General features: G+C 45.9%; 1 protein-coding gene across 1 annotated transcript in view; it reads left to right on the top strand.

The window, feature by feature from the left end:
- The window catches only part of STAT1 (signal transducer and activator of transcription 1), a 36,739-nt gene extending 25,599 nt beyond the window's left edge, over window positions 1-11,140 (top strand). Inside the window, exons 19-25 of the mRNA XM_045868325.3 lie at window positions 422-471; window positions 1,184-1,278; window positions 2,038-2,183; window positions 3,642-3,827; window positions 4,792-4,867; window positions 5,807-5,909; window positions 9,969-11,140. Of these exons, the coding sequence (XP_045724281.1) occupies window positions 422-471; window positions 1,184-1,278; window positions 2,038-2,183; window positions 3,642-3,827; window positions 4,792-4,867; window positions 5,807-5,909; window positions 9,969-9,983 (671 nt within the window). The 3' untranslated portion in view covers window positions 9,984-11,140. The remainder of the gene's footprint in view (window positions 1-421; window positions 472-1,183; window positions 1,279-2,037; window positions 2,184-3,641; window positions 3,828-4,791; window positions 4,868-5,806; window positions 5,910-9,968) is intronic.
- Window positions 11,141-13,382: the final 2,242 nt, after the last annotated feature.

Below are 13,382 nucleotides of genomic sequence, written 5' to 3'. Positions count from 1 at the left end.
CCCTCTCTCATTTCTCTCACTTGGCTTTTGATCTGCATCAACCTCCCTGAGCCCCTGTCCTATTTGGAGGAGGGCTGAGGAAAATGCCCAAATAAGCTTGAAAAGTCAAGGGTCAGTGTAATAGATCACCTAGCGGTGATCTTGGTCTTAGTTTGAAGCTTGAGAAAGCTCTGAAGGACCAGTGGGAGAGGAGCCTGCTGAGGAAGGAGGAAGAGGCAACTGGAGATGATACTGCATAGACAGGGACCAGATGAAGGCTTCTCCAGAAAGCACAATTAATTAGCATCAGTGTGTCTGAGAATATCAACCATGTACATACAGCCTTCCTCTTTTGGGTGTTGGCTCTTTGAGAGGAAATACAAGAGCCATCAGTCTAACCAAAGCTTCAGAGTCAATTTCTGTTTCTGTTTCATTTGATTAGGTCCTAATGCTGGCCCTGATGGCCTCATTCCGTGGACAAGATTCTGTAAAGTGAGTACTGTCTGGGTTTTCTACGCTCTGAGTTCTCGCTCTCTGTTGAGGTTTTCATATTTTTTGCTGTGGTAGTTACTTATCTTTGTGCTTATTTTGGCATGTTTGTCCCTGGCCCGTGGAAACCCTAGGGCAGGTTGTTTACTTTCCTTCAGTGCAGAAGGTCAGTCTCCAAGTGTGGGTCTGACAGGAAGCGCCTGCGTGTGTGATAACATTCTATCTGAAATGAGTCTTCCATTTACCCACACCGGTCCCTTGCCTGGGAGCATTTTTGCCCCGTCCATGAGAATTGTGTGCTCTGTGCTGGCCTGGATGGCCCGATGGGCCTGATGAGTTTCCCCAAGCCTGCTCAAGCAGAGGGACCAGTTGGAGGGAATAATCAGACCCCGCTGGGGTCACCAGACAGTGCTGACAAGCTCACGCTACTGGATTTTACTAGCAGGAGGGCAGCTTTTGTTCTGTGATTCACCCTGGAGGTCATTCCCTGGCTGGTTCACTACAGTTTAGAGAAGGAAGCAGAGCCTGGCCCAGGAAAGAGAGAGCGGTGGTGTCTGCATGCCCATAAGGGGAGGGGCGGCTCTGTAGGGGACAGACGGTGTTAGTTTTGGCAGCTGGGCAGGCTTTGCAAATTAAAATCCGAGGGTGAAAGAGGCATGGTAAGTCACTATTTTGAATTTCTTTGTTCCTAATGTGTGCATTTATACACTTGCAGGAAAACATAAATGATAAAAATTTTCCTTTCTGGCTTTGGATTGAAAGCATCCTTGAACTCATTAAAAAACACCTGCTCTCTCTCTGGAATGATGGGTAAGGATCATTGATAGATTTATTTTTGAAACATAATTTTAGGACACACCCCCTTACTGCAAGGCTGAGACCCACCTGACCTGGACAGACCTCCTTATTTGACAAGACTTGTGTGCATCTCACAGAAACGGATGCTTCCAGGCTCTCTGGCTGGTCCCGTTGGGGCTTCATGATAGTGGAATCTCATAAGATTAAACTTAAGCTCTCATAGTATATGTATATTCAACACTTAAGATTTTTTGAGTGCCATTCATGCATTCACTCCTTCAACAAAAATTTCTTAAGCACTGACTTGCTGTATTGCCCCTAGGAAAGAAGAAAAACCTTTGTAACTCAGTAAATTGTTTTTATCTAAATTATTGCCAGGGTCAGTTGATATTTCAGCGAAGGCTTTAACTTGTCAGAGGTGCTAGAACATGAAAATATATTGTCTGAGACATTTCCATGGCCTTTAAAAATCAAGTGGAAATAAAAAAGGTCATCAAATAAACATAAAAGGCTCATTAATCCAGCAAGTATTTACTGATCATCTATAGCATCCTCTTGGCCCCGTGTTAATGATTGGTTTGCACTTAAGCAGACACGCGTATAAGCGAAATGCTACCTGAAGTGTCAAATAGATGTTAAAACACCCAAAAGGGTCTCTACATTTTTATCCTGTGTTCCTTTGTCAAGTTTCGGTAATCGACTTGGTCTGTAAGCTAACATGAAAACACGGCTGAAGCTCAGAGTGCCTCTTGGATCGCTTTCCGCCCGCAGGTGTATCGTGGGCTTTATCAGCAAGGAGCGGGAGCGCGCGCTGCTCAAGGACCAGCAGCCGGGGACGTTCCTGCTGCGCTTCAGCGAGAGCTGCCGGGAAGGGGCCATCACGTTCACGTGGGTGGAGCGCTCCCAGAACGGAGGCGGTAAGCCCTTCTCCCTCGCCCAGCGCCTGGGGCGGCCGGGGCGCCGGCGACGGAAAGCTTAGCCGCGCCCGAGCCTCGCAGAGAGGATTGAATACATTGCCAGGGAGAGTTGTGTGAGTCGCGGCCTGGAGCGGCCTGGAGCGCACGGTGGGCATGAGGGTTTTTTTTTAAAAGACAAGGCCACATTCTCCTCTTTCTGTCAGGTTTGTCATCTGGAGAGGGAGGATGTGAGTCAGCGAGGCTGACAGGCAATTTTGGGGAGGCCTGTGCGTGCAGGCGCACTGCGGGGAGCCCCACGTGGAGGCGCGCACGGGCGGGCTCCCCGAGAGGGGGCCTGCCCCCCACCCCGCCAGCAAACTTGGTTCTTGCTTGGGTTTCTGTTTCGCCAAATGAATTTGTGGCGGAAAGGCTCCGAGCGCCTCCGCACCCCGAAGCCGGTTTCGGCAGAAGATGAGAGGCAGAGATGAGAAAAGGACAGACACGTTTCTTTTCGCAGTTGCTTCTAGTTTACGCTCTTTGAGGGGCTGAAGGAATCCAGCGACTTTACTGCTTTCGGGGGAAAGAGGCAAAAAACAGGGCCTACTTTTCTTGTTCTATTTATTTATTTTTTTTCTCCTAACGAAAATGCAGGAACGCTGGGATCAGGGCCCAGGGTGGGCAGAAGATGTTAGAAACGGCCTTTCATCCTCTTCCCGTGGCGGGGGGGGAGCCTCTGCGGAGCTGAGAGATGGAGCGAGCCAAGCAGGAGGCAGAGCCGAGGAGAGCCTTGGCAACCCGAAAGCTTAGGCGGGGCAGCACGGGCTGCAGAGCTCCGGGACGCCCCGCAGAGTCTGCGGTTGTAGGGCAGGGTCTCCAGAGCGCCCACCAGTAGCCTCTGGAATGTGTGCGGCCAAAACTGAGCTTCGGGATCAGTCAGGACGCAGGGTTCAAATGAAGTCTGGGAATAGGACCATGAGTAAATAAACGGGTTTATCGCATTAAGGATTAGAAGAAAAAGCAAATAGGATCCTTTTTTGTTTACAAATTTTTTCCGTGTATTGTCATTTATTTTAATAAAAAATTAACATTCTTCAATCCGAAAAGAAAAGCAACCAGAAAATGAGCTTATCTTTTATTAATCTGTGACTTGAGCCAAGATGATCCAGTTAGTATTTCTTTGGGTGGGGACATCATTAAAGATGCAGGCTACTGAAGATGTTTAATAACCCTTGCCAGGTTTACCAATCTCAGCAAATAATGACAAGTGCAGTGTTGTTGCATTGCCTTTATTTCTCCTGTTTCTCAGAAAGGATTATGATTTATTTAGAAATGAAGCGGCATGCTGTGTTATAAATCCTGTATTGTGATTAGTTCTTACCGGGGGTCACTCAAATCCATAAAGCCTTGCAATGTTCTGTTTCTCTCCTCTGTTGTTTTGGGATAGTCCATGGGACTCACTTAGATCTTCCTCTTTTTTAGAACCTTACTTCCATGCCGTTGAACCTTACACGAAAAAAGAACTTTCTGCAGTTACTTTCCCTGATATTATTCGCAATTACAAAGTCATGGCTGCTGAAAATATTCCAGAGAATCCCCTGAAGTATCTGTATCCGAATATTGATAAAGACCATGCCTTCGGGAAATATTACTCCAGGCCAAAGGAAGGTAGGTGGGGGAAGTGAATGATCGGCGCCCTGATGAGTAATAAATAGCACGGGTGTGATGAGGTTCCCATTTCATCACTGTCCAAAGGTTTGCTGGAGCCCGGGTTTAGTCCCACACACTGGCCTGGCCTTCCTGTAAGTGCCTGGTGCCGGCACAAGCTTCACCCCGGCTGTGTCCTTCTCCCGCCACTTTCTTTTGAGTTGCTGTAAGCAGGCTTTCCAAAGATGGTAAAACCCAAAGTATAGTTGAAATAGAACACGCTGTTTGGCCTGATACAAACAGTAAGAAATGAACAAAGAATTTATTTTAGGAGTGTCAAAAAAAGTCCACTTCTGGTCTTGTGTATTTATTACATTATTTTTTCCAATATTTTGGCCAACTGATTTATACCAGCCTGTTCCTGTTGAAATTGAGAGATCGAAGGCCCGGGAGAAGCAAAATGGTTCATTCAGGGAGTGATATGATAAATTTATGAGACGATATTATTTCTAGTGATTGTCGTTAAGAGCGCTTCTCCGTCTTTGCCGAATTGCATTTGAGATTCGGCTGCTCTGGTTTGGAACACGCCAACAAAGTTAACTATTTTCCAGAACCAGAAATGTCAATATTCACACGGTTGCTTTGGGCAGAAGATGTGTATATCGTAGCAGCCAGTCTGGGACCACTAACCCAGATACACTTGGCACATTTTGTGCTCTGGCTTCTGTAGGATTTTAAGCCTGGGAAGGAGAGAGCTCGCAGCTTGACTTCTGTCCTGGGCTCTTCGCCCTTCCCTCTGCGTTGTTTCTGCATTCCCACTGGAATGTGAGGTGACCCAGGCAGGGAAGTCACTTAAAGCTTAAAGCTCCAGGACCCACCCGACTGTCAGGGCAAACAGTAAAATTTTGATGAAAGAGAACGTTGATCGTCTGTTCTTGGGTAAGGTCTGCTAACCGAAAGTTGTACCCGATGTGTTTGCTTCTAGCCCCAGAACCAATGGAACTCGATGGCCCAAAAGGAACTGGATACATCAAGACTGAGTTGATTTCTGTGTCTGAAGTGTAAGTGAACACAGAAGAGAGCCATGTTTAAAACCCGCAGGCCAGCCCCGCTCCTGCCTGGGGCCTGTGAAGATGCTTGTCCTTTGCTTTCTCACTGTAGTCGCTGCTGCTGCCACCACAGTCGGACTTGTTGGAAAGATCCTAACTAGAGATCCTGGTGTCACTGCCCATCAGAATTTTACTGCCTTTATACAAAACAAACAAAAAAACAAAAACAAAAACAAAACCCCAAACACCACCGCCACCACCACCCCCCAAGGTTGTATTTAAGTCCCCCCCCAAACTGATACTTTGAAAAAGTATAAATAAAATGAACAAAAATGGATCAGAGTGGGAAAGTAGTTCTTTTCAATGGAGGAAAAGGCCAAAGTGATGATTGAGATACATTTTTTTTCCGCTTGCTTTTATTTTGTTGTTTCATTTTATAAAAGGTAGACAAAAATTTGGAAAAATCATTGTCAGTTATTTGGCCTGCAGCACTGTCTTGGGGTGAATGGATGTAGCCTTCATGTAAAAACACTCTGGAGCAGCTTTATCTGCATACAAACCTCAAGGTAGGGACGAGGGACTCCCCAGACATATCTCTGGAGCTTCTCGGGCCAGACTCAGCCCCGAGGCGCCGGCCCCTCAGGGTGACGCGCTGCCCGCGCCCGCCCCCGCCCGCACCTTTAACCAGGCAGGAGCGGCGCAGGTCCCAGGCCTGGCTACCTCTCACTCACATCTCCAGAGTCCTGGATGTTTCCCAAGGGGCCGGGCTGGGGACAGGAGCCTCCCGCCATCTGTACTTTTCCAAATGTACTGCACAGGCGGGTGCACTGAGCCGAAATAAAGATCTCAAGGGATCATTCCATCGCAGGCCAAAGACGAAATGTCGAAGTTGGCACCACCGCTTTCACGATCTTGGTGTTAACATTTCCTTTTCCTTTCTCCCCATTTTAGTCACCCCTCTCGACTTCAGACCACAGACAACCTTCTCCCCATGTCTCCTGAGGAGTTTGACGAGGTGTCGCGGATAGTGGGTTCTGTCGAGTTCGACAGTATGGTGAGTACCCCGCGGGGATGGTGGCGGCGCTCTCGCCGAGCAGGTGCTCTCTGGGGCGGGGAGGGCGCCCGGCAGCCGCTCGGCTCAGCTGCACGATATCGGAAGGTGCCTCTGGCAGAGCCAGCGAGGGTGTTTTAGATCAGCCCTGATAAGTCGGAGCCTGCTGTGCTTAAACAAGCTCCATCATCACCAGGATGCTTTATTCCTGGCACTCTGCACCTTCCAGAAACTAAATGACATTTCAAATATTGAAAAAGTCCGCCTCTGCCCTTTGAAGTTGTCCTTGTAGAAATTTCATATATTAAGGAACTACCGTTTCTCTGATAAGAAAATGGTTTCCTTTGGCCTGTTATTTCAGCACTGTGTCTGGGTGCAGGCGTGTTATTTTTAGGAAGAGAGAGGACTGATGCTTGGCAGTTAACAGCCCTTACAGAGCCTTCAGCAGCAACAGTGGTACAGTTCCACCTGCTTCGTATTTGAGGACTGATTTGGGCTGCTCGCACCTGGGGTGGTCGGGCACTTGCCAGGAGTAGAAGGTTCTAGGAGTGAAAGAGTTACGAGTGTCATGACCAGAATAGGAACAGGGTTGTCCACAAAAGAGAGAATCTAGTCCCTCTAAGAAAATGTTTTTTCAGTAAATCAAATGGTATTGTTTGCCTGTCGGGCCCAAATCCTTCCTCTTAAAGACTTTTTTTGGTTGGCTGGAATTTTGCTGACACTGTAATTTTAAGCTCTTTTCCACGTGAAGCTATTCCAGTCTATTTGTTAAAATGTGTTTACTCCTTTAAAAAAAGTCCTCCCTGAGTTATTACCGTCCTTTCTTCAGTCAGTTTCTTGTAACTGGTGCCTGGCACAGACCATTTGCTCAGGGGCGAGGCAGGAGGGCAGGGAAGGGGAGGGAGAGGTGGAGAGGGTGCCGTCCTTCAGACACCCGGGGTCGTGTAGCCGTGTGTGCACATGACATCAGTAATACCTGTTGAGAGTCAAGTTTCTGGTATGTAACTTCTTTCTTAGTCCCTTTTTCTCACCTGAAGAAGCCCAGGCTCAACTCTTTAGAGACCATAATTTCTTACACATTTCTGATTGTTGAGAATGAAAAAAGTCACTTCTGTTCCTGTTGGCAAGTGTAAAATGGACCTTTTCTATGTGCAAGGACGCATCCTCTGTTGGAATGTAGCCCCTGAGTCTGCTATAAAGTGCTTTCTAAGCCCGACTCAAAAATGGAACAAATATAAAGCCCTGTTCCAAGAGTGTAAGAGCTGTCGATGGAACCACAAATGGCTGCCCTTCTTTATTGTGCTTTAGCAAGTTGCATTATCATCACAGTCAGCAGCACCATTAATAGGTGAGATTTACCGTGTACTGGGCACCCCGCCAGTAGTGACTTCATCAGTCTTCACAACCCCCTCCTGAGTTAGCGGTTATTGTTGTTCTCAGTTTTACAGTGTGGAAAAGGAGCACCCCCCCCCCCCCCCGCCCAATCCCAAATTGTATAACTTGACTAAGATCAAACAGCTAGTAAATGGTGGAATGAGTATTTGAACCCACCCGGTGAGTCTCCAGCGTGCATACTGTCCACTGTCCTGGAATGCCTCCCAGAAAAAGCAGAGCTTCATCGCGTTCAAAATATCCACTGCACGGAAACTGTTTGCACAGGACTCATTAGGTCTCACCCCAGTTTATTAGGACAAAGGCAGCACGGCCTTTGGATGAGAAGCCCGTGTTTGGGATTCAGAAGTCAGAGTTCCAACTCTGTCATCACCGTTATTCCCCTTGGCCATAAGAAAATGAGACGGATTAGTTGTCTCCATCTGTGCAGATGGTGTGACTTACTTTGTCTGTGTTCTTGGGATGATACTGGGAGAGCGATTTAAATTCTCTATTTTAAATAAAGGCCAGGAAATGGACACCCCCCCCCATAGCCATTCCATTCCAGATGACTTCATTCATGTCATGTGTAAGGCAGAAGAAGTCTGTTTTACACACACACACACAAGTCTGTTTTACACACACAGGGCAGAAGAAGTCTGTTTTACACACACACACAGTCTGTTTTACACACACACACACAAAGTCTGTTTTACACACACAGAAGTCTTTTACACACACAGAAGTCTGTTTTACACACACACAGAAGTCTGTTTTACACACACACATGTAGGGCAGAAGAAGTCTGTTTTACACACACACACGTAGGGCAGAAGTCTGTTTTACACACACACACACATAGGGCAGAAGAAGTCTGTTTTACACGCACATACACACACACACACACACACTCTCTCTCTCTCTCTCTCTCTCCAGGTTAAACCTTTAGAAGACTGAAGGAGCTAGGAGAGGTGATAATCTGGACAAGGTGCTGGCTGGATAAAATAGAAGCTGGATTAGTCCCCAAATTGGGTGGACTCTACTTTGTCTCAGATGATCTGTCCTTAACCTTGGCCATGATTTCCAGTCAGCATCTACCCCTGGCAGGAGAGCATATGCTCTGAAACAGAGCAGCCTCTCTCGGAGCTGGCTATTTCAGCCACGTCTGCAGCTTGCAGCTCTGGATTAGGGTCAGGAACAGGAGGACCGCAGGCCCCTGAGGAAACTGTCCAAGAGACACAGAGCACCAGTGTTTTCTGCAGGATGACTTGAGTGTTTGTTTAGTCTGGATTTCCTGTACAAACTTCTTCCTCAGGGACTACGTGAGAACCAGTCTACTCTCCTGCCGGCCTTTGGGCAAAGCTGATGATAACAGCAGGAACATTTATTAGCCATCCTCTGTTTCCATCTGCTACACTAGGCATTGTACATGGTATCTCATTTAATCCTTCCAGTACGTTCTTCTGCTTTGGAAGGACAAAGACCTTGAGATTTAAAGGGGTTGGGTCACACATGCCAGTAAGAGACGGTGACAGGATTTGGATCCAGGCTTTCCCTCCTTCTGTCTCTCTCTCTTTACCTCTCTCCAAAAGTCCACTCTCAGACTATACATTTCAGCCACACACTGAAACATAGGGGCAAAACCTTCATTGTGCTTTTAATCCAAAATAATGTTCGTCAGAGCCCACTGTGTCCTACCCACCATTGACCACTTAGGATTAAAAATAATGGACTCATTATAGAAACAACTATAAATTCTTACAAATTCCGACTCCCTTGTTTTGGTCACTCTGTGGCTTCCTAAGTAGGTATTAAAGGAATTCCCCAAAACCTTAAAATAAAGGGCAGTTCCCAAGAGGCTTACAGTCTAGTCCTGTGTTTTTATTGGTATTCCAGGACGCAAGGAATTTTCTGTTTCAGAGGGCTGTTCTCTGCACTGTAGAATATTTAGCAGTGGCCCTGGCCTCTGCCCACTAGATGCCACGAGCACACCCGCACCCAAACCCAGGCACGACAATCAAACCTGTCTCTAGACATTGCTGCAGGACAGACTCAGCCCTGATGAAGAGCACCTGGCCCGAGGGGACAGCCCGGCAGGGACGTGAGCTGGGAAGTCGGTGGCAGGCTGGGATTGTTTGGACGCTCAATTTACTGCCCACAAGGTGCCCTGCTCCGGGCAGCTGGGCAGGAGGCACTGCGGGGGGAGGGGAGGGGCCTCCTCATGATTCTCTGTCTCTAATCTGTACGTGAAAGACATTCATTTATTATTCCTACTGCGTGGCCTTTAAGGAACATTCATCATCTCCCCCCCCGCCCCCATCCCATCCTCTGGCTGGCACACAGCTCAGCACTGCCTCGTCCTTGTTTTGTGGGAGCAGATTTGCCACGTTGCTCTGCCCCCAGACTTGCATAACAGCAAAAGGCTTTGTGCGGCCTGGATGAATTGGCAGAATGAAGCCGGCAGGCTGCAGAGGAATAATCCATCAGCTTAGATGACATAAAAGGTCTCGATTAGTCCGGGAAAAAGGATAAAGAGCACATGCTGAGGGCTCTCTAATTCCATGGTGGTTATTTGCTGTGGAAGTGTCTTCCTGCTACCCCACTGTAGAACTGACAGGCCGGGTTAGAGATGTGGATCTGCATTTCACAAGAGCTGTGTAATAAGCTTAACCACATTTTATCTTTTTACAGATGAATGCAGTATAGAGCATGAATTTTTCTCATCTTCTCTGGCGACATTTTTCCTTCCCATCTGTGATTCCCTCCTGCTACTCTGTTCCTTCACATCCTGTGTTTCTAGGGAAATGAAACAAAGACGAACAAATTTGCTGCAACCTGTTGATAGCAAGTGGATTTTTCCCTAATTCAGAAACGTGTTACTCTGAAGGGCTTCATGCATCTTATGAAAGGTAAAATTGAAAGGCCCTCTCCGTAGAGTGGGTTTTACAAATGAACAATATCCGGATACACTGAAAACATCAGGGCTAAAATGAGAATCCTTGGGGACAGGTGAGGAGTCGAGCAGCACTTAAAATGCTGTGCACAAAGTCAGCGCCCAACTGTTACAGGCTGTTGGATAGATGACACAGTTACTTAGGGAGCTTCTTGATGTAGGGTTGACAGATTTCTATTCTGGAGAATTCTTATTTGTTCCCTCTGCTTTAAATATGGCCAGAGGTTTTCCATTGGTTTACCTATGAAATCGTTCAAAGCTAAGTCATGCAGAATTACGTCAATGGTCTATCAAAGGTAGCCATCCTGTATCTGGGCAAGGGGTCAAAGTTGTGTCCTTTATTTTATTACATTCTCCACACTGGCCATTTAAAGCTAAAGGCAAACTCTCTCCCTTGGGAGAGTTAGCTTTTCTGTTTGTTATGGCTTTATGATACTGGCTGGTATCAGGAGAAGGAAATACGTTTTCCAGACCCTTGAGTAGTTTTTTTCTGTTTAAACCTTAATATCCAAAGCTGAATATATTCCGCCTTTATCACGGTCACTAGTAAATGAAATTACCTTCACATCTCTGTCAAGGGAACCAGGCTATTAACAACTGCTCTCTCAAGACAAAAATCCTGTTACTCTTCAAAAAGTTGTAGTTAGTCGTAGATCTAGACCAAATCTAGAAATTTAATTCGTGTTTCTTAAATGGGTTAATGTGTCTTTATTGTTATTAGCGGTAGTTAGTCTTAGTCATAAAATTTTCAAGTTGAGAAGAAAAAATAGAGACTGACAAGTAATTAACCAGAGATCATATGAGAATCAAACAATTTGAAAACTCGTCCTGTGTAACTGCATTGAGAATTGCATGTTTTTCACTGATAAATGTGTGTCTCGGACAAATACATTTGCAAATGGTTCCATTATCTCTCCTGTGCTTTTTCTAGACTGCTTTCTGGTGTTTCGTGAAGCGTGTTCTGTTACTCCCCGTCTTCCTTCACTAGCACTGACACCACCCACGTGGCTTAGCGGGGCGGGTTCGGCAGGGTCCTTCCACAGAACGTTCGCAGACTGCTGTCTCTGTAGCTGCGCCTTCATTTCCCCGCCGTCGCCACCTCGGTTCTATTAGTATGTAAATGCCATGTTTTTCGGGTGGGGATAAACTTTTCTCAAAGTCTATTTTAAAATTTAAACTATATGTATTGCATTAAATATAATCTGCACGTGGTGCTCTCCTCCTCTCAGTTTTTTTTTTTTTTTAAAGATTTTATTTATTTATTTGAGAGAGAGAGAATGAGAGAGAGCAAGCACATGAGAGGGGAGAAGGCCAGAGGGAGAAGCAGACTCCCTGCCGAGCAGGGAGCCCGATGCGGGACTCGATGCGGGACTCGATCCCGGGACTCCAGGATCATGACCTGAGCAGAAGGCAGTCGCCTAACCAACTGAGCCACCCAGGCGCCCTCCTCCTCTCAGTTTTTACGTAAGACCACATGAACCTGACTGGCTTTGCATTGACTTTTTAAATTGAAATGAGGAAGGAACAAAGAAGAGAACATTAAAAGAAATAGTGTTTCTAATTGTCGGCATTTAACTGCTAGTGTGTTTTGGCCCTTTGAGAACAACCTGGCGTGGTTTCGTTTTACCATGCCAGCCAAGAGATTTTGGTTACTTTTGAGAAGTACTGAAACTCTGACGTTAGTCTCTTACAAACAACTTTGGCGTAAAGATTTTAGAAGTTCCTGGCATTATGTGTAGGTTTGATGTTTTTCCCATGTTTTTCTTACCTATGCTTAGACATACAAACATGTGAGTCCTTATTTTTGAGTAAGGCTGATAACACCACGTTCCTGAGCACTGCCCTTTCTTAACCCACTTGCAGTCTGAACTGCTGTGGCCGATGGGTCGGTGGAAGACAGGCAGGAAGCAGTATTGGAATGAGCTGCAGTGAGAGCCATGAAAAGCAAACAAAGTGCTTTGGTCTTGCTGACTACAGCTGCCTCCAAATGCACAAAGAATTTGGCAGTTAGTTTGAAATGGAGTTTGGTACTGCTAATGTAAGTTTCTAACTTAAGAACACATGGCAAGTGGGACTCTGACTGGTCTCCAAAGCCACATCTCAGACCCACATCCCAAGATTAGAGGAGCCCTTTCCGAGGAGTCACTGTGCCCACGTCTAAAGGGGCCATTTTTCTCCAAAGATGTTGTAAGCTAGAAAGCCATGGCCTTCTGAAAGTAAAAGGCACCGTGTGCTGGAAACAAAATAGTGTCATGAAAGACATAATCACCACTTAGACATAAATCTGGCGGGCTAGACTTAACTATTGTTCGAAGAGTTGTCAGGGAAGAGTCGTACAGGCTTGAATGCTGGCATCCTAACAAATAGGACCTCTCTCATCCCTGTATCTGCAGTATTTGCGTCTAGGAAATATAAAGTTTCTTTATAATAAACATGGAGAACTGTATTTCTCCAGTAGGTAAGGCCCTCCCTAGCCATAAGTTTGTATTCATGTATAATTGATCATCATCGTGAGTCACCACGTAGATCCTGGCTTACGGATGTTTGTGAGTTTTAAGAGTACTTCTGGTGTGGTGTTTGTAGAGGGTTTGATAAGCATAGAGCTGTTATGTACCACCTGAGAACAATCTCTCCTTATTAAGGAAGGAGATTTCTGAGATGGCAATAAATGATTGAGCCATTTATTCAGCATTAAATGACTGAAAGCTATTTATTGCCTGTAAGCTAAAATGGAATATTAAGTCTCAATAAACAAAGGACTCCTTTCACTTCTGACTATCCCAGGGAAAACAAGAAAAAAAAAACCTAGGAATTGTTTTGAAAACTGTGGTACCTACTGTTTGAACTGGGATGCTGTTTCCAAAGCAAGGGGTATTTACTTGAGTGGCTTCTTTTGGTTAGTTAAGACTCATTCACTATACTAGTTCATCAAATATATATTGAGCACCTGCCATGAGCCAGGCACTATTCTAGATGTTTGGGAAACACTGGTAAACAAAAACAAAGATCCCTGCTTTTGGAGCCTAAGACGTTTTGAGATACTGGATCATGTGTTCTAATTGCCTTACTTATGAAAACATAAGATTTTGTGAAATATAGCCAAAAGCTACAGATAACTTAAATTGCTATATAAAACTATGCACAATTTCAAG

This window comes from Mirounga angustirostris, unplaced genomic scaffold, assembly GCF_029215605.1.
Source record: "Mirounga angustirostris isolate CCGP_5_RB_7025 unplaced genomic scaffold, mMirAng1.0.hap1 SCAF_3, whole genome shotgun sequence".
In the NCBI taxonomy this organism is placed as follows: Eukaryota; Metazoa; Chordata; class Mammalia; order Carnivora; family Phocidae; genus Mirounga; species Mirounga angustirostris.
The sequence above is the reverse complement of the archived record's forward strand: the minus strand, read 5'-3'. Positions and strand labels throughout refer to the sequence as shown.